The sequence below is a fragment of the Rhincodon typus genome, chromosome 21, assembly GCF_021869965.1.
Source record: "Rhincodon typus isolate 14 chromosome 21, sRhiTyp1.1, whole genome shotgun sequence".
Taxonomy (NCBI): domain Eukaryota; kingdom Metazoa; phylum Chordata; class Chondrichthyes; order Orectolobiformes; family Rhincodontidae; genus Rhincodon; species Rhincodon typus.
Genome location: NC_063352.1, coordinates 2,364,761 through 2,390,988, shown reverse-complemented (window position 1 = coordinate 2,390,988; position 26,228 = coordinate 2,364,761). Strand labels below are relative to the sequence as shown.

Sequence of the window (26,228 nt, the reverse complement as noted above, 5' to 3'; positions counted from 1 at the left end):
GAGGGATGGGTCTGGGTGGGTGCTCTTTGGAGGGGCGGTGTGGACCTGTTCGGCCAAATGGCCTGTTTCCATACAGTAGGGATTCTATGATCTCTGTAACAATATTGTCTGAAGCCAATCGTCATTTATTAACTAACTTTTCTTCCTCACCTCTCCTGAAGCTGTTGACTTTTATTGAAGTATGATTACACGCATGCAGTTAGTTAGTTGGTCCCAATGCTCCCTTCAACCAACAACTGAAAATTTGTAATTTTTGGAAATAGACGTTACTGGCAAAGCTGGCATTTATTGTTCATTACAAGTTTCCCAGGAAGGTGGTAAGGGCTGATAAAGTTGCTTGCATTGGCTACCAACTTGAAGGAATTTCCTTTAGGCCGGACTGGGTAAGGCTGGCCAACTTTACTGGAATCACACTGTGCTTTAATTAACTACATTATTCTTATTTCCTCATGGGATACAGGAGATGCCGGCTGGACCAGCATCTATTACCCATCCCTAGTTGGCCTTGATTGCAACTGGCTTGCTCAGACAGTTAACAGCCAATCACATTTCTGATGGCCTGGAGTCATTTGTGAGCCAGACCAGGTAAAGACAGCAGTTTCTTTCCCCAAAAGACGTTAGCAAACCAGATGAATTTGTACAAACAATCAACAGTAGTTTCATAGCCATCATTAGGCTTATAAGTCTACATTTTTTCAATTGAATTTAAATTCTGCTATCTGCTATGGTGCGATTCAGACTGGCCCCCAGAATACTAGCTGAGTCTTTGGATTACTAGTTTAGCAATTCGACAAAACCATCACTGTTTTATGATGATCTAATACCATTATGATCACTTTTACTAACAGCTTTTCTTAATTTAACAATTTGAGTTAGTTTACATGCATTTGTCTGATTTGAGTGTAATTTCTTTAGAATGCTGGTTCCATAATATAATCATTATACCATTGTATCATGACGAGGAATAGGTACTTTAGCTTATTTTTCCAAGCTGAAGTTGCAGACTGAATTGAAGCACCTGATTCGCTGCACTGGCTGAGGTCAACCAAATAAGTTTAAACAATGACTGGTGGTAATGTTTTGTGTCAGTGCTTTGGCTCCTTCAGTTGCTTTATGTAATTGAAGGATGTTCAAGTTCTGTTCAAGCAAATTACTATTCAAAAATACAAACGGAGGTAATGCAGCCTGTGTTGCTTCTACCTTAAATCCGATGTTGTGAAACTTGAAAGGATTCAGAAAAGATTTACAAGAATGTTGCCAGGGTTGGAGGTTTTGAACTACAGGGAGGGGCTATTTTCCCTGGAGCGTGGGAGGCTGAGGGCTGACCTGAGAGAGGTTTATAAAATCATGAGGGGCATGGATAGGGTGAATAGACAAGGTATTATCCCTGGGGTGGGAGAGTTCAAAACTAGACGGCATAGGTTTAAGGCGAGAGGGGAGAGGCATCTAAGGGACAACTTTTTCACGCAGAGGGTGGTGTGTGTATGGAGAGAGCTGCCAGAGGAAGTGGTGGAGGCTGGTACAATTACAACATTTAAAAGGCATCTGGATGGGTACATGAATAGGAAGGGTTTAGAGGGATATGGACCAAATGCTGGAAAATGGGACTAGATTAATCTAGGATATCTGGTCAGCATGGACGAGTTGGACCAAAGGGCCTGTTTCCGTGCTGTATATCTCTATGACTTGATGACTGTATGTAACACTGAGTGACTATCCTAAGCTGGTTTTGGTTTCCTTTGGCTCAGTAATAGTATAATTAATACTGGGTGGATAGCAGCAACATTCTTTATGGTTTATCATATGGAATAAATCGCATGGTTTTGAAGACAGGAAACTCAGATGCTGGGGACCTCAGGACCGGGCCCAGTCTATCAGCTACATCCTTTAGGACCGGGCCAGCTTGGTCAGTAACAGTGGTACCAAGCACTCCTGGTTATAGACGTTGAAATCCCCCCAAGCTATATTATGTGCCTTTATCAACCTCCATGCATTCTCCAAGTGGTTTTCAACACGGAGGAGAGGAGCTGAGGGGGACACAATAGGTGATAATCAGCAAGAGGTTTCCATGCCCATGTCTGATCTGATGCCATTAGATTTCAGAGTCCAGATTTATTCATTAAAATTTCACTGTGATGGAATTCAAACAAATGTCCAGAATTTTATCTCAGTGACTCGTCCAGTGAGATTACAATTGCATCACTACTACTTCTCCTCGAACGTAGGATTAGAAAATTAAGATTTTAGTAAGGTACAAACATTTTTTTATTGGTTAGGATGTCATCCTTTAGCTTTATTTTCCAGAATTCCATCAGATTTTCTGCAGATTCCCATTTACGTTGGAGTTGTCATTTGCTGTTTGCTGAAGTATACTTAGGTGTGAAAAATTCTGACTTTATTTTGCAAAAAGACTTGGGATAATGGTTTTCTGTTTTTGGCCTTGGGATTGTTGGATCATCTGAGAATACAAAGGAGAGAAGACAATTGGGAGGAAAGAAAAGCATGATTCCATCCAACTGTTTTAGAGAGCTCGGTAGGCTTTTGAAAAGCTTTAGGGAAGAGCAGTGGGCTAGATGTGTTGGAGCACATTTGAAATTGTGAACTTTTCTGAAGCATTTGATGAAAATTATTAGTACAAAAGAATAACAGAATGTTTCCCTATCTGTCAAATTTCACTGGTCAGTTCAGTATAGCTTTGTACCAATTGGAAGAGTTCCAGTTGGACAAGTAGTTGATCCTCTGATTCAGCTAAATTATCCTTGGGAGTGGGGGTGTGAGAAAACCAAAAACATTATTATTATGTAGAGGTTTAATAAGAGGGCTCTGAGCTTTCCTTGTCTTTAGACTTTGAAGCAGCTGCCTGAGGTAAGCCTAATTTTAGTCCATTCATTATGCTTATATTTATTGCAGAATTCAGCTAAAAGTTATGCATTTAATAACCCGGCAATTGCAGGAACATGCCTGCTCTGGAAAGATTTAATGAGAATTGTGGCCAGCAGCAAAATATGATGAATACCTCAAGAAAGCTGGTTTATAATCTGTTAGCCACAGACCGGGTGCTTTACCATTTTCATGTTATTAATTTTATTTACTGTGTAAATGTTATATTGTTGTGGCACTTATGCTTGTCTCTATTTCCCTAAAGAGCTGTATTTTTTTTAAATCAAAATACCTTTTATTCAGAATAGAAACTATTTATTTATGCTCAGAACGAGCTGCAAGATCTCTTACAGGTCATTCATTTGAGCAATATAAGAAATCAACTGTTATATACAAATAGTATCAATTAGATTTCTGTAATTGTATAGTACCTTGCAATCATTCTTACCAGATACTTAAAAAGTCCAATAATTCTAGTGCTGATAGTATAAAACACATGTAATTGATAATACATTTTGATATTATCTAAAAGTTTTCTCCTAATTATGTCTCCATCTCAGTTAGTAAGCAGATAATTTAGAGCAAGTTGAGGGGTAGTATATAATTAGTGCTAAATAGTTCCAGTACAGCTTAACAATATTGACAGCTGGAAAATTTATACTCAGTATGCTGATTTTTTTTTTGTTTTGTACAAGATATGCAAATACAGTAAAACCTGTCCAGTCCAGTTTAAAATCAAGTTATTTCTGGGTTTCAGAATATTCCAGACTATAGAATAATGTGAAAAATTTGTAAGTGTTATGAACCATAAAACATTCTAGATATATTTACCTGAAGAATAAATGTGATAAAACAGTGTAAACATAATAAAATAAAATTGTTCAACCCACAAGCATTCACTCCCTCCACCACAGACACTCAGTAGCAGCAGTGTGTACTATCTACAAGATGCATTGCAGAAATTCACCAAAGATCCTTATGCAGCATCAAACCAATGACCACTTCCATCTAGGACGGAGACAGCAGATACATGGGAACACCACCCCCTGCAAGTTCCCCTCCAAGCCACTCACCATCCTGACTTGGAAATATATCACCGTTCCTTCACTGTCGCTGGGTCAAAATCCTGAAATTCCCTCCCTAAGGGCATTGTGGGTCAACCCACAGCAGGAGGACTGCAGTGGTTCAAGAAGGCAGCTCACCCCCACCTTCTCAAGGGGCGAATCGGGATGGGCAAGAAATGCTGCACCCAGCCAGTGACACCCACATCCCACAAAATGAATAGAAATAAAAATTCAAATACACTGCATCTTAAAGCAAAATACTACAGTTGCTAGAAATCTGAAATACAAAACAGAATTTATTGGACAAACTCAGCAGGCCTGGAGAGAGGAACAGAATTAATGTTTCAAGTCCAGTGGGATAGTAAGTTCTGAACAAGTCATGGTGGATTCAACAGGAACTCCATCTCACTCTCCACAGATGCTGCTAGACTGAATCTTGGGCGCTTTCATAAAATGTTTTGATGTTGTAAACTATTGAAACACTCACACCATGCAGGTCCCACATAGTTTCACTGAAGCATCCTTATCTAGTTTCATTACTATCTTCTTCTTTTCTGATCCTGAAAATGTAACATCCTCAAATTTTGCTGAACTTTTCATTGATGCCATGGTTAACAGCAGCTAAAACCTGGGAATGGTTGGATATGCTGAAAAGTACCACTGCAAAAGAAGAGGATGGGAGAGAGAGAGAGAGGCGGTGGGAAGACACACATAAAGTCAGGGAAGAGAGATTGAAAGGTGGACAATTAGAGAAATGGAGAGTAGCCAGTTCTTTTTTGGCAGGGGAAGAGAGAGAGAGGTAAAGAAATAGACAGAGAGGGTGATGCAGAAAAATAGATTGACAGAAAGAAAGATTAACAGATAGAGACCAAGAAAACATCAGGAGAGAAAACGAATGGCTTTGAAATGTTCGCTGCTGTTTTGGCGCACTGCACAGTCACTACATCAGGTGACCCCACAAATTCTTGGTCTGTTGCAGTGCAAGTTAATGGCTTTGCTGAAAACATCTCCAGACAACAGGACTGGGATATCTGCACTGGAAAGCTTAATATGGTCAAGGTAAACTGGACCAAGGACTGCTCTCTCATTGGGAGGGACAAACTGGTGGGGGTTTAACCTGAGGGTCACCATGCCTCAGGTGAGGGGAGAGGTTGAGAAGGAGACTTCTTCATGGTCACCTCAGCCAGTGATAAGAATTGAACCCACCCTGTTAGCATTGCTCTGCATCACACACCAACCATCCAACCACTGTATACAGTATCAAAAAACTTCTATTTAGAAAGGACCTTTCACAACTACAGGATTGCTGTCAACAGTGGCTCTGTAGGTACGACTGAGTTAGGTGGTTGTTGGATCAAGTCCTATTCTAGGTCTTGAGCTCAAAAATCAAGGTTGACTGGTATGGTCACTGAGGGAATGCTGGTCTGTCAGGGTGCTCTCGTTTGGATAAGGTGTTAAACTGAGGTCCTGTCTGTCCTCAGGTGAGCATAAAAAAATCACATGGCACTATTTCAGAGAGGAGCAGGGGAGTTATCCTCTGTGTGCTGTTTGAGAGAGGTTATGTGCAAATTTGCTACTGTTTGCCACATTACAACAGTGATAACACTCAAAGTGCATAACTGGCTGTAAAACTCTTTGATCAGGTCATGAGTAATGCCATATAGCTGTCATTTCTTTATTTATGTCTTAAAGCGTTTTACAGCCAATGATGTGCTTTTGAAGTGCAAGCTCTGTTCCAGTGTAGGAAATATGGAAAGCAGATTGCTCACAGCGTGGACCTAGTAATAGGAATGTTTTCATGAGCAAGTACATGAATTTAGTGGGATAAATATTCACCAAGACATCAGGAGAACTAACCCCTAGACTATGTATTCGGGTCTCTGCAGACCAATCTTCTGACTGGGAGTATTACTGTGAAACCAAGTACGAAACTCAAACATAGCAATCTCAAGAAACATAGTGATAAGGAACAGGATTAGACCATTTGGCCCTTCAAGCCTATTGCACTATTCAGTACAGCTGTGGCAGATCATCCAACTCAGTTCCAACTTTCGCCCCATACCTGTTGATCTCTTTAGCCCTAAGATCTACATTGAATTACTTAGAGTCCTCGAAGCATAGAGATATACAGCACAGAAGCAGATCCTTTGGCCAGATGTCCTAATTTAATCTAGTCCCATTTGCCAGCATTTGGCCCATATCCCTCTCAACCCTTCCTGTTCACGTACCCATCCAGATGCCTTTTAAATGTTGTAATTGTACCAGGCTCCACCACTTCCTCTGGCAGCTCATTCTAAACACACACCACCCTCTGTGTGAAAATGTTGCCCCTTAGGTCCCTTTTAAATCTTTCCCCGCTCATCTTTAAATGTATGCCCCTCTAGTTTTGGATTCCCCCACCATGGGGAAGAGACCTTGTCTATTTACCCTAACCATGTCCCTCATGATTTTATAATCTTCTAAATGGTCACCCCTCAGCCTCTGAGGGTCCTGGGAAAATAGCCCCAGCCTATTCAGCCTCTCCCTTTAGCTCAAACCCTCCAACCCTGGCAACATCCTTGTAAATCTTTTCTGAACTCTTTCTGGTTTCACAACATCCTTCCAGTAGCAGGGAGACCAGAACTACTACTTGAAAGGACTCAATGTTTTGGCCTCAACTGCTTTCGAAACCATTCCAGATGGCGGCAGATTAGCAGAGTGGAGCCCCAGTCTTGTCTGCTCCCATCTGATTGCTTTCTTTGCTTTTCTTCTCTTTACTTTTACTCATTTCCCTTTCTTTCTCCATTTTTTTTCTTCATTTTCTTTTCTTTAAGGCCTTTGGTGGTGATTTGGTGCCATCAGCTTGGCAGCGACAGTGGGCCATGCGTGGAACAATGACATCCTCCTGACTGTTGGAGATGGCAGCAGGATCCCAGGTAGTGGCAGCACAACCTCAGCAGAGAGATTGGGCCTTTTGCACAATGGCGGCAGCCTCCTGGCCGTCCCGGCAATCGGAGATGGCGGTGGTATCATCAGCTGTAAACAGAACGCAGCTCCACCCAGCGATTGATGTGAGACTCGCAGGCTGACCGAGAGTGCAGGCCGTGGCTAGGCCCGAGTGCCTGCATCAGTGGCTGATTGTTCCCAATGCTTTTGCGAGGATAAGACTTTAGACTTTAAGATTTGGACATCTTCTTACCTTTTGGCTCTTATATTTTTTCTGTTTTTATTTTAAATTCTGGTTTTGTATTCAAGATGGCACCACAGAACGGCGACTTCATACGCTTTTCGCTATACTCTTGTGCTCCTTGAGTACACGTGACAATAAAATCTAATTCTAATAATCTAATTCTAAAATTCTTTCTGTGGTAGAGAATTCCACAGGCTCACCACTCTCTGGGTGAAGACATTTCTCCTCATCTCAGTCCTGAATGGATGACCCCAATATCCTTACAATGTGATCTTTGGTTCTGAACTTCCTGGACATTGGGAACATGACTAATGTCTTGTACAATTTTAGCAAAAGCTCCCCTACTTATACATTCCGTTCCCTTTGAAATAAAAGACTGGAGGGTTTGAGCTATAAGGAGAGGCTGGATAGGTTGGGACTTTTTTCTCTGGAGTGTAGAGGGCTCAGAGATTTGTAAAATCGTGAGGGGTATAGTTAAGGTGAATAGCAAAGGTCTTTTTCCCAGGGTTGGAGTCCAAAACTAGAGGGCACAGATTAAGGTGACAGGGGAAAGATGTAAAAGGGACCTGAGATGTATCTTTTTCACATAGAAGGTGGTGGTTATATGGAATGAACTGCCAGAGGAAGTGGTAGATGCAGGTACAGTTACAAAATTTATAAGACATTTGGACAGGTACACGGATAGGAAAGGTTTAAAGGCAGTGGGCCAAATGCAGGCAAATGGGACTAGTTCAGTTTCGGAAACTTTATCAGCATGGATGAGTTGGACTGGAGGATCCAATGACTCTAATTACTGTTGATCCTAGGTAATTTCACTGTGAGCAGCTGGGTTATGGGTGGGAAGTGTGACTAAACCTTTCAGTGACATGATGCCCTGTAAAATCCAGCCCAAGATGCGCTCATGCCACCACTGTGGAAGGGTTTCAGTTCAAAATGATAATTTCATTTGTAATTGTAGGTATTGGCATTTTGAATTTTGAATTTTGACAAAACTGTGACCAATGTGACACAAGTTTTTTTTTATAGAGACTAGGAACGTGCACCAGGTGACAGCACTTTGATTTTTTTATTACTCATTAGCAAGATTAGGGTGTTAATGGCCAACCAGCATTGATTGCCCAGTGGGCAACTGAGAGTCAACCACATTGGGTCTGGAGTCACATGTAGGCCAGACCAAGTAAGGACATTAGTGAAACGGATTCATGGCCATCATTCGATTCTTAATTCCAGATTTTTATTGAATTCAAATTCCACCATTTGCTATGGTGGCATTTGAACCCAGGTGCGGTTCACCTGGGTCTCTGGATTAACAGTCCAGCGATAATACCACTAGGCCATTGCCTCCCCTGTTTGATGATATAAAATCCAAAATTTTTAAAGCATGTGGTACAGTTTGGCTTTGATGGATATATAAAGTATTGAGTCTTAAATGTAGTTGAAAGCATATCTTTTACTGAAGCTTATCCCTTAGTGTCCCTGGAATTGATGTTCTCCCCACTATTCAACATGGTGACAGCAATTAGAGACTTGTGATGTATTTTCAAACAGAAGCTGATGAAAAATGATTTGAATAATTTGAGTAAGCTCTGAGTTCCAGAAAAATTTGTATCTAAAATGATTTTGGAATTGTATGCCAATAAGAAAGTACTGCACAATGTTTTATTGTCTTTGACAGTTGCCTTGCAACACAGACACTTCCACTTAAGCTCAGAAGAAGTTGGCTCACTGATTCAGCCCATGCAACTATAGACTAGATCTATATTGGTGAGAACTCAACTTTGCTCGATAGCATATACACTTTGGTGACTCTCCAAACAAAAAGATCCTTTAAAGATAATTCTTCTTACTATGTTGTATCTGTTAAACCCACAATGAGATCACGGTAAAGGACATAACTGCAAAATTTAGTGATTGATTTTGTGTTTGAGATTAACAAGATTAACAATACATTTATTGTGGCCGACATTAATGATGTATTGTAATGGCCAATAAACTGAGTGGTACTTCAAAGAATGAAAATGCTTTGATCTTGAGTACTTTGCAGTTTGTAGAATTTTGATGGGTGACTGTTGGCATCCCCTTTTCCTCCTCTGTCTTTGAGAATAGCTGAAAATTGAATCTGAGTTCAGTGTATCACCCCATTGTGATCTTTCAATTTTGCAGAATGCATGCAATATTCAGAGTATTATGTGAGAATTCAGTGCACACATTTTCTTTACATAGATTTTAAAGCTTCCAAATGTTGCCATTGAGTGTGCAAAATGGAATCCAGTGTTTAGCTGCATTTGATAATGTCTGCCTTGTTTTAGTTTGAGACTGCAATGTTTAACTTTGATATTAGTTTTGGAAGGATAACGGATTATTCCACAGAGGTGGCTTTTCAAATGTTTTCAACATTGGGCTGACTTGTAAAATTCATCAATGTTACTTTAAAATGTCAGTAAATAAGCAACTTCAGGAAAGTTAAGCTTTTGACAGTCAAAGTAAACCAAAGTCAAAGGATGTGCCAACTGGTAAGCTCTGATCAAACTGACGGATCAGAAAGATTCTTTATTCCTGATGGTGCCTTGTTAAACTGTCTACTGCAGCAATGTGGTTAGAAGTTTGATTGACATTGCCATTGGCCTGTAGAGCCCAAAGTGCACCTAAGGAAAAGCAGTAAAAATTGCCTCACTGGCCCACAGCTCTGGGCAGGAACAAACCTGAGACATAGCAAAAGAGAGCAGCAAGTAAAACTGCCAACTGATGCAACTGATCAAGCACTGGCTTTAGATTCTGACTTTACCAAGGCCTTTCTTCCTTTAAAAAATGAAAGAACTGCAGATGCTATAAATCGGGAGCAAAAATAGAAGTTGCTGGAAAAGCTCAGCAGGCCTGGCAGCATCTGGGAAGAAAAAATCAGGGTTAACGTTTTGGGTCCATTGAACCATAAGACCATAAGACATAGGAGCAGAAATTAGGCCACTCGGCCCATCAAGTCTTCTCCGCCATTCAATCATGGCTGAAAAGTTCCTCAACCCCATTCTCCCGCTTTCTTCCAGTAACCCTTGATCCCCTTGATAATCAAGAACCTATCTGTCTCAGTCTTACATATACTCAATGACCTGGCCTCCACAGCCTTCTGTGGCAGTGAATTCACCTGCACATCTGCCAATGTGGTACACTGCATCCGCTGTACCCGGTGTGGCTTCCTCTACATCGGGGAAACCAAGCGGAGGCTCGGGCACCGCTTTGCAGAACACCTACGCTTGGTTCGCAATAAACAACTGCACCTCCCAGTCGCGAACCATTTCAACTCCCCCTCCCATTCCTCAGACGACATGTCCATCCTGGGCCTCCTGCAGTGCCACAACGATGCCACCCGAAGGTTGCAGGAACAGCAACTCATATTCCGCTTGGGAACCCTGCAGCCCAATGGTATCAATGTGGATTTCACAAGTTTCAAAATCTCCCCTCCCCCTACCGCATCCCAAAACCAGTCCAGCTCGTCCCTGCCTCCCTGACCTGTTCTTCCTCCCACCTATCCCCTCCTCCCACCTCAAGCCGCACCTCCATCTCCTACCGACCAACCTCATCCCGCCCCCTTGACCTGTCCGTCCTCCCTGGACTGACCTATCCCCTTCCTAACTCCCTACCTACACTCACCTTTACTGGCTCCATCACCGCCTCTTCGACCTGTTTGTTTCCTCTCCACCTATCCTCTCCTCTATCCCTCTTCTATCCGCCTCCCACTCTCTCCCTATTTATTTCAGAACCCCCTTCCCCTCCCCCTTTTCTGATGAAGGGTCTCGGCCCGAAACGTCAGCCTCTCTGCTCCTACGATGCTGCTTGGCCTGCTGTGTTCATCCAGCCCTGCACCTTGTTGTCTCGGACTCTCCAGCATCTGCAGTTCCTACTATCTCTGATAATGATTGACTGGTGGTTTTTTGCAACTGAAAAGCTGTTCCAGTGGGTTTTTCCAGTGCTTTTCCTGGGATGTCTTAATACTTGGACTTCAATATAGGGGCATGATCAGCAGAGTTGCAGATGACATAAAAATTGGCCATTTATTGGACAGTGAGGAGGGAAACTGTAGACTGCAGGAAGATATCAGAGGAATGGGCGTGAAGGCAGAAAAGTGTCAAATAGAATTCAACCTGAAGAAATGTGTGATGATGCATTTGGAGAGATCAAATACTTGCAGTTTCTTTGAAGTGTTATGACTGACAAAGAGATAGAGAGCTAGAGGTCACAAGCAAGTTGGATTCAGAAGAAAAGATCTTTCCAACAGAAGAGCAACTTCTATTTTGTGGAAGCCCTTAGACCATCAGCATTGGAAAGAAATCTTGAGTTGTTTTAACAGCGTAAAATTAGTCAAAGTCAGACAAGTCAGTGTTAGCTTGTTGATGCTTCTTGTGGAGAGAGATGGTAACTGGTGGAATCACATCTGGTGAATATAGGGAATTGCCAAAAGGAAATGTGTGTGACCTAGTCAGTTGAGTTAGAAATTTTAAAATGAAGATAGGAGTGACTGGGGAAGAAGCGTTGAATTATTTTTGTCATTTATGATCAAGCCTTTCAAACATTCTTTTAGAGATAGCAAGAACTGCCGATGCTGGAGTCAGAGATAACACAGTGTGGAGTTGGAGGAACACAGCAGGCCAGGCAGCATTTCGGGACCTGAAACGTCAGCTTTCCTGCTCCTCTGATGCTGCCTGGCCTGCTGTGTTCTTCCAGCTCCATACTGTATTATCAAATTTTTTTTTTTCGTTTTATACATGCAGTACATCTCTGTGACTCTGTGATTAACTTGTGTTTTTTTGCTAAAGGGGTAGCCTTGTGTAAATTATGTTCAATAACTGACCACCACAGTAACCAAATTTCTAAAACAAAAGGTCTTGCTTACAGTTATCTGAAATCTGAAATCTGAAATCTGAAATCTGACTTGTGCAGCTTTGATGAAAACATCACAGTTAAGCACATCTTGATTTTATTTGAGTTTGCTGTCATCACTTTAATAAGAACCATTTTAAATTCCTAGGAACGTACTGTGCTATCACAGTTGAAAGAATTGTCACAGAAAGGACTTTCCTCAGGAATCCTTAGAACAACACAACATCAAATGTTCTCAAAGAAAAACCTGTTCCAGGAATTGAACATACTGGGGGAAAAAAAGCTCCATTGAACTAATGATGCCCATTAAAGGACTAGATAATAATAAATCATCACAACTGATTTATGTGGTGTAACGAAGTCTGGCTGTTTCCAACTGAGTTTCTTAAATTTATTTGGTTGGCTACGTTTGTGATTTCAAATGATTATCTGAGCACAAAAGTACAATATACCTAAATGGAAATGAAATATTTTTATTTCCTTTATTTCAAAAGAAATGGAGTATAAAATTAGGGAGGTCTTGCTAGAACTGTACAAGGCCACACCTAGAATACTGTGAACAATTTTTGTGCATTTTGTAGTATTATAGATTCTTGTTTTTCTATCTGAGGAAAGATACTGTCATTGGAGGCAGACCAGAGAAGGGTCACTCAGCTGATGCCACGGATGGGGGGCACTATCTTACGAGGAGAGGTGGAGTAGGTTGGGTCTGTACTCATTGGAGTTTAGAAGAATGAGAGGCAAAGTTATTGGAACATGCAAGGTCCTGGGGGACTTGATAAAGTAGACACAGAAAGGTTGTTTCCCCTTATAGGAGAGTCTAGGACTAGAGGGCATAATCTCAGAATAAGCAGTCACCCGTTTAAGACAGTGATCATGAGCAATTTCCTTGGAGGTTAATGAATTGTTGGGATGCTTTACTGCAGAGGGTTGTAGAGGGTGAATTGTTAAGAATATTTAAGGCTGAGATGGACAGACTTTTAATCAATAAGTGTTTGAGACAAAGGCAGAAAATTGGAGCCGTGATCTCATTGAATGGTGGGTTGACTTATTGGGCTGAAGGGCGTATTTCTCCTATATCTTATGATCTTACCTTCTTACTAAAAAGTATATTACATGGTAGCACATAAATGTGATATTGGAATACTGCTTTCACCTTTCAGTCGATAGACTATCTCCGTGTGAAAATGAGTAGAATGCATTTTGTGTTTATGTTCATTTGCTATGTAAACATAACTGAGTTGATGAGGTCTACATGAATAAGTCAGATATATAATATTTTGCCAAACTCATCATGGCTGTGTTGGTGACATTCTCATCAGTTATTGTCTTTCAAAAATCTAAGAATGGAGTTATAATTGAATAATGTAGAATTAACTGAAATGACTATTAAATTGTTAAACTTTCCAAGTTGGTGTCAGAAGTACTGCATCTGTCTGGGATTGTCAGTATTAAAATGAGTAAAATTTAACATTGGGCTTTTACTTTAATATTTTCCGTGAATACACGTACAAGAGATTCTCTGTTGGATTTCAGCATGGAACTCTGCACAGTCATGTTCTGTGTAGCCAAATATAACTTTCTTCAATTGCCAGATCATAGCAGAGCCAAGGTGGTTTCAATGAAACTACAATTGTAAAACAGAGACTAATGTTTGGCAGAAGGGGTTGTTTTTTTTTTTGTTAACTGGAAAACTGATTCTTTTTCATGATATATTTGGTTAAACAAAATTTATTGCACTCTTGCCTCATAATTGTAAAGGGAGAAACCTGTTCACTATTCAGTTCCTTTAATTGTTCCCTGTTTTTTGTGTTAAGTGGCGACCTGAGATTAAAGGTTTTGTTGGAGCTAGCTTGTCTTGTGATATTGTGAAATTCAGTGAGTTTTTTTCAGTTTACTGTATCTTTACTTAAACTTAATTGACTTATTTCTGTAAAAAAAAACTATACAAACCATGTATGGCAGAGGGGTCTGCTTATCGAGTGCACTTTGAGTTGCTAATGCAGGATGTAACTCTATAGTGAGGGACTTGTGTCACGAACAGTAGATAGTCCTGTTTGTAATGGAACAGCTTGGCACAGTCTACAGGTATCACTAGTTCAGAGAGAATCATATGGATGTAACAGCTAATCCAATTTTCTATCCATATTTGAAGCCTAATTTGGATGGATTTCTTTGTCATTGTGTAATCCTCCATATCCTTTCTGTGTTTTGGCCACCTGATACACCCATGTGCAATAAAAAGAAGATTTGCTCCTGACTGTCAAAAAGTTTTAAACAGAAACTTGTTCTTATTAAATTTGTTGACTGGCTTTCTAATACTAACAATCTGGTTTCTGCATGTCTCTCTCTCTCTTTTCCAGGGTGTGCTTCTTTCTCACAAGCCAAAGGAAAAAAATCGGATTGACAGTAATAATGAAAACTCTGTCCCAAAAGACTTTGAAAATATTGACAATAGTAATTTTGGGCCCAGAATGCAAAAGCAGAAGTTGCAACCAGAAGCGAAGAGTAAAGCACCAATTGAGAAGAAAGCCAAGTATGAGCAGATGGGCAAAGCCAAGGATCATTCATTGCTGGGCAAGAGCACCAATGAAGTCCTAAAATATGGGAGCTTTCAGGCAAAAAATGCCAGCAATTTGCAACCAAACTACAAGACTAGGAACGTCTACAAAGGAGTAGTGATTGGAAAGGGTACTCAAGAAATCCATTATGACCAGACTCCCAGATGTGAAATATCGGGCAAGGAAGCATTGTCTGCACTCTCCAGGGCTAAAAGCAAACATTGTCGACACGAGATTGCTGAGCTCTATTGCCTTCATAAAGATGGCAAGTTAATGCCGGAAAAGGTACCTCGACTGTGTCCGTTGGAGGGTAAGGATCTCTGATACAAATTTTATTGTTAATGGGATAAGCGACTGAGAAGGGGCATCTATCTCTTCATCTTTGTCTCTGTGTCTCTTTCTCTCTCTCTTTCACTTGCCTTTCTTTCTCTTTATCGTTCCATGCTCTACCTCTTTCTAATTTTGAGGCACCTCCATCATACTTCAGATGCTCTACTGTCACACACATACTTGGGTATCACTTTTTGAAAAGAACTGGAAAACAAATAAAGCTAGTGATTTTTCAATTTATAAAGTAAGCTTCTCTAAAAAACGAAAATTGCACCTACTTCAGGAAAGAGAGGAATAAAAGTAGACCTAATGACCGCTTGACTTGATGCTTACTGGAGGCCAATCAACCACTAGTGCCCATGGGAATATCGCACCTTGCAAAGATAAACACACAGTCTTTGCAGCAATGCAGAAGCCAAATCTCACGTAGCAGCTTTTCACCAGTTGATTAACACATTAAGCTTTCTGTCTTGTGGTCTGTGTGAAATTTCTCCTGCAATGCTGTTAAACTTGTGTGATATGTTGCTGAAAAGTAAGAGATGCTGTTAAGCTTTATGTCTTAGACTCATCAGGTAGGATGCAAGAATTCCAGATTTTGAAAGGGAATAATTTTTACTACATGAGAAACAGGATGAAGACTTGTTCCTAGGTGGACTCTGATTGAGGCATTATCATGGAGAATGAAGTTCACATTTCACCAAACTTTTGAATTTTGGTTTTTTTGCACCTGCTCTGATGAGTGAAAAATGGACCGCTTTGACTGCGTGTTCCTCTCTTCCAGCAATACTCCAATCCTGAATAAAAAGCAAAAGAACTGCGAATGCTATAAATCAGCAACAAAAACCGAAATTGCTGGAAAAGCTCAGCAGAACCGGAAGGCTCTGAGGAAGGGTCACTCGACCTGAAACGTTAACTATGATTTGTCTCCACAGGTGCTGCCAGACCTGATGAGCTTTTCCATCAATTTCTGTTTTTATACCCAAATGCACCAAGCAATGGTTTATGCCATGTACCAGTGCTTCCTAAAATTTTGCCCCATTGTGAGGCTTAAATAATTGCAAGACCTATGAGAGGTGGGATAGGAAGTTGGACAGTACTGTAGAGTTCGCAACCCCACTTGATATTCCACTGCCCACTTTGGGAATCGCTAGTTTATACAATACCTATGTTATTTAGCAGGCAAACCTAACAAAACAAAAATAATTATTAACTTTAATCATAAAGGTTAATCTCAAAATAGTCTTTTTTAAAAATGTTGCTGGGCAAATCAATGGGCATTTTCAATTTGTGTAATCCAAAGAGCAGGCATGACTAAATGAGGAAGGCTGTTTATTAATTTTTGAATTGGTACAGATTATATGTGACAATGTGAGTGTTCAGAAGAGGTCATAAAATGTTAACATCCAAAGAATTAATTTGGAAATGCTGTAATTACTAATATCTGCATTGATTGTATGTTTTATTTTGGGTTGGAAGCTCCTGATCCTTTAATTAGCACCCCACCCCAACCAGTGCCATAAACGACTGGCCCAATATGTTTAATGAAACCTGAGATTATGATGTCTGTCTGGTCATTATTTGCAGCACCTCTTCGATTGCAAAAACACATCACAAATTCTGAGTCAGCAGAATAAAAAACAGTAGAATTGGCAATTAACCTTCTGTAAATAAATTCCAAATTCACTTTGTCATCAAAATGATGAAATACTGAGGCGGTAGTTTCCTCACGGCAACTTGAGAATTTTTGACTGTCAACATTTAAGTGGAACAAAAATATAAGAAGTTTCCTCTTCTGAAATGTTAGGGGAAGTAATGGTGTAGGAGTCATGTCACTGGATTTGTAATTCAGAACCCATTTCAATGTCCTGGGAGCATGGGTTTGAATCCCACCATAGCAATTGTGAAATTTAGATACAATACAAATCTAGAATAAAAAGGTAGCTTAATTGCAACTGCCAATTGTTAAAAACCTGTCTGGTTTACTAATCCCCTTTAGGGAAGGAAATCTGCTGTCCTTGCCTGGTCTAAGTCACAAGTGACTCCAGACCCAGAGCAATGTAGCTGACTCCTAACTGGCCTCTGGGTAATAAGGGATGGGCAATAAATGCTGGTCCAGACAATAATGGCCACATCCCATGACAAATAATTAAAATGTGTCTTCACTGTGTGCAGGTTGGCTGCCACATTCCTTGCTTACATCAGTGACTACATTTCAGAAATACTTCATTTGGCAAAAGCACTTCTTGATTTCTTGAGGTCATGAAAGATGCTGTATAGATGCATGTCTTTTTTTTTTCAAAGAAGAAGCATGTTAAATATGCTAAAATAAAACTCCTGATCACAGTGGTTTAACTGTCTAACTTGGTTATGATAGTTCACTATAGTAAACCATAGAACTTGAGCTTGTGGAAAAGTGGTTTCTGATTTTGGGAAATTCTATGACTAGAGAACATAATCTGAGCCCAGTTAGGACAGAGATGAGGAAGAATATCTTCCCTTAGAGTAGTAAATCTACTGAGTTCTTTGTTGCAAAGGCTGTTGAGACTGAGTCGTTAAGTATATTCAAGGCCAAGAGAGAGATTTTTAATCAGGAAATGAATCTAGGATTTTGGGGGGAAAGCAAAAAAGTGGAGTTGAGGATTATCAGATCAGCCACGATCTCTTTGAATGGCAGAGACAACGCGATAGGCTGAATGGTCCAATTCTGCTCCTACGTTTTATGGTCTTATTTTTGGAGTAGGAAAGAGGTTCACAGTGATGTTTGACCTTTTTACTTCACTAATATTTTTGCCAGCAGCTGTGTGCTTGACCTAACAATCAGTGTGGACTGCTGGTTCCCCAAGGAGGGAGAATGGCTGAAATGACAGGAGTTGAAAACTCTGATAATTGTTGACTTAATTAGTTTTTATTATCACTAATGTTAAAAAGCTCTTTGGTCAGTCTCTCGCTGTTACATATCATTTCCACCAATGAGCTTCCACAACCAATAAACATCTCATGCAGCAGATTCAATACACCAAGGTAAACCTGCTAAAAAAATGGAAAAGGAAATGTTTACCTCAGTTAAGAGTCTTGTGTCCTTTAACAACTTAATCAGATCTTTATTGTTCAGTATTTATTGCTGAAAATGTTTAGTAATCTCTGGAGTGGCCCCACTTGGAGTATTATGTCCTGTTACTGCGACTACATTCCAGGGAAGGTATAAAAGTATGGGAATGGATGCAGAAAAGATTCACAGGAATATTTCCAGAGACGAGAAACTTCCATTATATGGATGGATAAGAGAGGCTGAGGCTGCTCTTGCAGGGGAGAAGTTTGAGAGGACATTATGATAGTGTTCAAAATCAGGAATGGCCAGGACAAAGTTGGTGAGGGAAATACTGTTTCCATTAGTGGTAGAATCAGGAACACAGGAGACACTATTTAAGGTGATTGTTTCTTTTCAAATGACAACACAAGAAACTACTTTTTAATGCATTGAGTGGTAGGTAGCTGAAATGTATGAAGTAACATTTTTCTTTATTCTTTAAGGGGATGCATTTGTTGCTCTTACTCCCAATCGCCCCTGACTTGGCCATTTCAGAGGGCATTGAGAAGTCAACAATGTTGCAGTGGGTCTAGTGTCACCTTTAGGCAAGCATGGCAGATTTCCTTTCCTCAAGTGCACCATTGAACCAGAACGATAGTCAGTGGTAGTTTCCTGGATATCATTATTGGGACTAGTTTTCAATTACAAATGTGTCAGTCAAATTTAAATATGACCAGTTGCCTTGGTGAGCTTTGAACCCATGGCCCCAGAACATCGTCTTGAGCTTTTAATTTTTAGTCCGGAGTTGTGGAGATTGATTCGATCGTGTCTCTTGAAAGAGAATTGGACAATTATCTGAAAAGGAAAAAGTTGTAGCACTGTAAGGAAAAGGCAGCAGAGGAGCTGTAGGTGCATTGCTCTGGCAAAGACTCTTCTTGACAGCCTGAATGGTTAATCTATGGAAGGAGACCATTCTGTAATTCTATTGTTTACAACCGCGACCATGAGCATCTTGTGATGGATTTTCAACCTACAATTTTATTTAAATGTGGGGTAGTGGGTTTGAATGCTATTGCTCCTGATTTCAATTAGGCCAGTGTTTAGTACACTTGATGCTTCTGGTGCTGTTAGTTTTAAAGTGATAACTTTTCTTTCTTAATGTTAGTTGATCACTTTACCATTTAGAAACAGTGAATGTAGACAATACGAAACAAAAACAGAAATTGCTGGAAAATCTCAACCGGTCTGGCATGTCTGTGGAGAGAAATCAGAGTTAATGTTTCAGGTCCAGTGATCCTCCTTCACATTTTCCAGCAATTTCTGTTTTTGTTTCAGATTTTCAGCATCTGTAGTCAGAGTTATAGAGATGTACAGTGCGGAAATAGACCCTTTGGTTCAAGATATTCATGCCGACCAGATATCCTAAATAAATCTAGTTCCATTTGCCAGCATTTGGCCCATATCCCTCTAACCCCTTCCTATTCATATACCATCCAGATGCATTTTAAATGTTGTAATTGTATCAGCCTCTGCCACTTCCTCTGGCAGCTCATTCCATACACACACCGCCCTCTGTGTGAAAAAAGTTGCCCCTTAGGTCCTTTTTAAATCTTTCCCCTCTCACCTTAAACCTATATCCTCTGGTTTTGGGCTCCCCTACCCTAGGAAAAGACCTTGGCTATTCACCCTATCCATGCTCCTCATAATTTTATAAACCTCTACATGGTCAGCCCTCAGGCTCTGATGCTCCAGGGAAAATAGCCCCAGCCTGTTCAGCTTCTCCCTATAGCCCAAACTCTCCTACCCAGGTGACATCCTTGTAAATCTTTTGTGAACTCTTTCAAGTTTAACAAAATATTTCCTATAGTTTTTTCAGCTTACTTTCTAGACAATTTGTCTGCCAGTGCATCCTTCGAGAATAACCTCCATGAAGGAAAATAAAAGTAGAAATGGAGGAGTTTTTGGAGAGTGTTGATATCCTGGCTCCTCCCCAATTGAATCCCTAGGACTCCCTAGTAAAAGAACTTGGAAAGCTCATAAATTGGAGCTCCTCTCCAAACACCTTCGACCTAGCTAGTGGCAACGCTGTGCCACCTCTTATTTGAAACTTTATGCTGTTCAATAGCTGATGTCCCATACTGCTTTAACAATACAAACCAAGATTTAAGGAGGATCAGTTTTGATTAGACAAACAACTGAAGTAAACTTTGCTTATAATCTTTTGAACTAACCTGCACACTTACTGATGGTAATGAGCTCCTGAGATCAGCTGAATAAAGAAGTTTGACCATTTTAGGAATTATTTAGCTGTTGTATTAATTAAGCATCTTTTTTGGAGGTAATTGTTTCTTTGGCTGAAAAGCTGGTAGAGAATCAGATTAGACACACTGCCTGACATTCCATTCAAGTGAAGTCAATCAGGTGAAATGTTTGACTGCTATTTGCCTTGGGAGCCCTAGATTCAGGAAGGAGTACGGGAAGAGGTCTGATCAGACAGCACTGAGCTGTTGAAAGGGGAGTACAAGCAGAGTCTGCCCAAACTTCAAGAAGAATCCACAGTCAAAGCGTCAGACTTTGTTGCAGAGACAAATTGGTCTCTTAAAAAAAAAAGTAGTTAACATCCAGTTATTTCCTGCTGCTCCCTGTCTCCACATCAATAAGAAGATGAGAAATACAAGCAGGAGTAGGCTATAAGGTTCCTTGAGCCTGCTGTGCTTCAGCCCCACATTCCTGCCTTCAGCTCTCCCATATTCCTTGATTCCTTTGATTGTAATCTGGCTGCAATTTCCTTCTGAGGAGTTAGACCTATAAAGCTAAATGAACAAGCCAGATTACATAGTTCCACATTGTGCATTACTCTGGTCATCAACAAGCTGAATATCCCCAGTTTTATCACAAGCAAACTTACTGTGGCAACTTCATTTGCTTTTGAAAGCAAATCCACTTCGAGTAATAGAACAGATTAAGAGTAATGCCTTTAATGAATAATAAGGTGTGTGCATATTACCGCAGTATTCTTGTAACAAGTGTTTTACTATATCAGGGATTGTATTAGTACAATATGAATCACATTGAACCATTTGCTAGTATAATAAAGCTCTGCGCCATACAACAAATGCCATTAAATCATGAAATTGTCATTTTACGAATGGAAATGTATTACGGTATTTGCATTTAAATAGGAAAACATTGAAAGAAATTAAGCAAATGTAAGATACTACAAAAGGTTTAGACGGTGCAATTATAATCTGGATTGAACATTCAACAACATACTGCAGTTATGTGTATGTACCTGGGACCTTTACCAAGCTTTTATATCTAATGCTAATATAGGCATTATGTGAGCAATGACCCAGTGGTTGTTAGATAGCTTTTAGCTCGCTTTTAAACATTATATCTTTTAATATCTATTTTAATATGTCAAGGGATTGTTTACTTTCATTTATTTGAGAGCTATAAATCTCAAAGTTTGTAGAAATTGTGTTCAAAATAATGAGTTGTAATACAAGGTTCAGGATGACAATGTTGTTTTGGAGTAGATAGATATACTATAAATCAGTTAATTGAAGTTTTTTGGTTTAGCTGTTGGTCATTGTGATTTAAGGCTGAGCAAAGCCTTTGGTTAACAAAGCAGTCTCCCTAAATGATGAAATCCTAGGTGTCATTGACCAAGCGTGTGTATTTGTAGCACATTGATTCTTCCCAATGATGTTGATTGACGTAAAAGTATGGTTTTTTAGGAGTTTGTTAAATAACTGCTGCACACAGTAAAGCTTTAAAATTTGCGCTGTTTAATGCTGGACATCCTGCACATGTTGAATGCCAGAGGTGAGATAACATTGAGTGCATCTGTAGCTCAGGAAGGGAATCCTGACTTCTTACTGCATCTGGGATCTCTGATATTTTACCCTATCAAAATATCCTTTGTTGAAAGTTTTGATTGGAGTCCCTCTAATGACTATCAGATGTTCCAACTACTGCCAGTACTAGGACACACTTGTTTTTATGTTGAAAGAAATAATATATTTCATATATTTGGATGTTTAGAGATGTTATGGAAATGATTAGCTATCAAAGACCTATTATCTCTGGTTCTTATTAATTGCTACAGTAATCTCTGTTATTGTCCAAAATCATCAAATGCCAACATCCACTTGCTTCAGACTTCCTTCCAGCGGCTTCATTGTTGTTGCTACTCCAACTGCTTTTTCCAAGCAGCAGAGCATTATGGTTGCATGCTGTTTTCCAATTGATCACAGCAATCCAGGGAATATCCTGCTTTCCATTCATTCGCAAACAGACTGAGTTAGCCACAGTTGTCCTTCCCCAATCTGTGAATGCAAAAGGGCAGCAGGTAGAGAATAAAAGTAGAATGGGTAGGGAAACAGACATTAGCTGAGGGTACAGTGATGGAGGATTTTAAGTCAGGACAGAATGTACATGGGTGAGACCAAGAAGCAATGAAACCTGTGAGGGTGGAAGGATGATTTACAAAGAACAAAGAACAAAGAAAATTACAGCACAGGAACAGGCCCTTCGGCCCTCCAAGCCTGCGCTGATCCAAATCCTCTATCTAAACCTGTCGGCTATTTTCCAAGGATCTGTATCCCTCTGCTTCCTGCCCATTCATGTATCTGTCTAGATACATCTTAAATGACGCTATCGTGCCCGCCTCTACCACCTCCGCTGGCAACGCGTTCCAGGTACCCACCACCCTCTGCGTAAAGAACTTTCCACGCATATCTCCCTTAAACTTTTCCCCTCTCACCTTGAAATCGTGACCCCTAGTAACTGAGTCCCCAACTCTGGGAAAAAGCTTCTTGCTATCCACCCTGTCTATACCTCTCATGATTTTGTAGACCTCAATCAGGTCCCCCCTCAACCTCCGTCTTTCTAATGTAAATAATCCTAATCTACTCAACCTCTCTTCATAGCTAGCGCCCTCCCATACCAGGCAACATCCTGGTGAACCTCCTCTGCACCTTCTCCAAAGCATCCACATCCTTTTGGTAATGTGGCGACTGGAACTGTAAGCAGTATTCCAAATGTGGTCGAACCAAAGTCCTATACAACTGTAACATGACCTGCCAACTCTTGTACTCAATACCCCGTCCGATGAATGAAAGCATGCCGTATGTCTTCTTGACCACTCTATCGACCTGCGTTGCCACCTTCAGGGTACAGTGGACCTGAACACCCAGATCTCTCTGCGCATCAATTTTCCCCAGGGCTTTTCCATTTACCATATAGTTCACTCTTGAATTGGATCTTCCAAACTGCATCACCTTGCATTTGCCTGGATTGAACTCCATCTGCCATTTCTCCACCCAACTCTCCAATCTATCTATATTCTGCTGCATTCTCCGATAGTCCCCTTCACTATGTGCTCCTCCACCAATCTTAGTGTCACCTGCAAACTTGCTAATCAGACCATCTATACCTTTCTCCAGATCATTTATGTATATCACAGACAACAGGTGTCCCAACATGGATCCCTGTGGAACACCACTGATCACAGTTCTCCATTTTGAGAAACTCCCTTCCACTACAACTCTGTCTCCTGTTGCCCGGCCAGTTCTCTATCCATCTAGCTAGTACACCCTGGACCCCATGCGACTTCACTTTCTCCATCAGCCTACCATGGGGAACCTTCTCAAACGCCTTACTGAAGTCCATGTATATGACATCTACAGCCCTTCCCTCATCTATCAACTTTGTCACTTCCTCAAAGAATTCTATCAAGTTGGCAAGACCTGACCTTCCCTGCACAAAACCATGCTGCCTATCACTAATAAGCCCATTTTCTTCCAAATGTAAATAGATCCTATCCCTCAGTATCTTCTTCAGCAGCTTCCCCACACTGACGTCAGGCTCACCAGTCTATAATTACCTGGATTATCCTTGCTACCTTTCTTAAACAAGGGGAAAACATTAGCAATTCTCCAGTCCTCCGGGACCTCACCCGTGCTCAAGGATGCTGCAAAGATATCTGTTAAGGCCCCAGCTATTTCCTCTCTTGCTTCCCTCAGTAACCTGGGATAGATCCCATCCGGACCTGGGGACTTGTCCACTCTAATGCCTTTTAGAATACCCAACACTTCCCTCCTTATGCCGACTTAACCTAGAGTAATCAAACATCTATCCCTAACCTCAACATCCGTCATGTCCCTCTCCTCAGTGAATACCGACGCAAAGTACTCATTCAGAATCTCACTCACTTTCTCTGACTCCTCGCATAACTTCCCTCCTTTGTCCTTGAGTGGACCAACCCTTTCTCTAGTTGCCCTCTTGCTCCTTCTGCATGAATAAAAGGCTTTGGGATTTTCCTTAACCCTGTTTGCTAAAGATATTTCATGACCCCTTTTAGCCCTCTTAATTCCTCATTTCAGATTGGTAAAGCTGTTTATGAGAGGGAAATGAAGAAAGGATGGTATGGGCTGATTATATGAAAAAACTGCGAGTGCTGGAAATCAGAAACTGCTGGAAAAACTCAGCAGGTCTGTCAGCATCTCATCATAGAATCCCTACAGTGTAGAAACAGCCCATTTGGCCCATTGGGTCTACACCGACCCTCTGAAGAGCATCCCATCCAGACTCGCCCCCTACACTGTTCTTGTAACCCTGCATTTCCCGGGCTAATTCACCCTGCCTGCACACCCCTGGACACAATGAGCAATTTAGCATGGTCAATCCACCTAGCCTTTGGACTGCGGGAGGAAACCAGAGCGCCCGGAGGAAACCCACACAGACACGGGGAGAATGTGTGAATTCCACACAGACAGTGATTCAAGGGTGGAATTGAAACTGCGTCTTTGGCATGTGAGGCAGCAGTGCTAACCACTGAGACACCATGCTGCCCCATCTGTGGAGACAAAACAGAGATAAAGTTTTGGGTCCAGTGACCCCTCTTCAGAACTCCAGACGGCTTACCAGACCCAACACATTAACTATGGACTGATTACAATTGCTCTGGTGTTTCTTGGCATGCTTATTTCTTATTTTTTTTCTGGTGATTTTCAGTTGAACAGTTAAGTTTATATTTATGGTCATCACCCTCTTCTGATGTCCATCCCCCTTGGTCCTTTTTTTTTGGTTTTACTAAATATTTGGAATCTCTTATATTAGCAAGTTATTAGAAGTTCTACTACCTGTTACAAATTGTTGGTTAAGGTGTGCACTGTCTGAAGTACTGCATCCAGCTACTTTCAGAAGGATGGCTACACCTTTGGGGATGCAGAAGAGATCTACTAGAACAGAATCAGGGATGGAAGGTTTTCTTCATGTGAAAGTTGGGGTTATTATGCTTGGAGCAGAAATGTTTAAGGAGAGATTTAATATAGATTTTTTCAAAATTATAAAGAAAGAGCGTAAATAAGGAGAAGTTGTTTTCACTGACAAGTGGGTCAGGAACTCGGGAAGACTGATTTAAGGTGCAGTAACTGCAAAGGAGCTAGAGGGAGTTTGGGATTTCTATTAAAATGATGATTACTCGTCTTCTGGAAAGGACTGCCTGAAAGGGTGGTGGAAGCTGGTTCAGTAATAACTTTACAAAGAGAATTTGATAGATAGATAGATTTGAAGGGGAAATAGTTGTAAGGCCATGGGGAAAGATCAGGACAGTTGGGACCATTAGATTACTTAGTCAGAGAACCAAAATATGCATGCACAACAAGGTCACTTTGATAGGTTCTTGAGCAGTGGTAGAAACTGCCCACTCTTTGAAACAGCAGTGCAGCCTCCAGATTGCTCTTGTGTTTTTGTTCAATTGAGCAAGACGCTCAAAGTTTTAAATTTTAAAGATTCAAGGTGTCATTTTTGAACTCAGTACCACATTAATTACTGTCGAATGAAAGCTGCTTTCTCGCCAGACTATCTCGAGTATTGCAGTGAGGATTTTCTGGACTAAAACTGGACTTTATAAATCAACAGACCATGACACCGTAAGTTTTGTGAGCATATTACACCATTATTACACCGTGCGGCCCATCGAGTCCACTCCATCTTTTGATCATGGCTGATATGTTTCTCAGTCCCATGTTCCTGCGTTCCCCCATAACACATGCTCTCCTTTACTAATCAAGAACCTGTCTATCTTTGTCTTAAAGACACTCAACGATTTGGTCTCCACAGCCCTCTGCAGCAATGACTTCGACAGATTCAACACCCCCTGGCTGAGGAAACGTCTCCTTATCTCATTTCTGAAGGGTCACCCCTTCACCCCGAGTCTGTGCCCCCGGGTCCTGGTCTCTCCTACTAGTGGAAGCATCTTCTCCAAATCGCTGTGTCCTGGACTCTCAGTATTCTGTAAGTTTCAATCAGACTCC

The 26,228-nt window shown here is 40.8% G+C and overlaps 1 protein-coding gene across 1 annotated transcript in view; it reads left to right on the top strand.

Annotated features, from left to right (window-relative positions):
* Positions 1-26,228, top strand: part of xylt1 (xylosyltransferase I) — a 228,087-nt gene that overhangs the window by 91,292 nt on the left and 110,567 nt on the right. Inside the window, exon 2 of the mRNA XM_048609661.1 lies at positions 14,349-14,856. Within this exon, the coding sequence (XP_048465618.1) occupies positions 14,349-14,856 (508 nt within the window). The remainder of the gene's footprint in view (positions 1-14,348; positions 14,857-26,228) is intronic.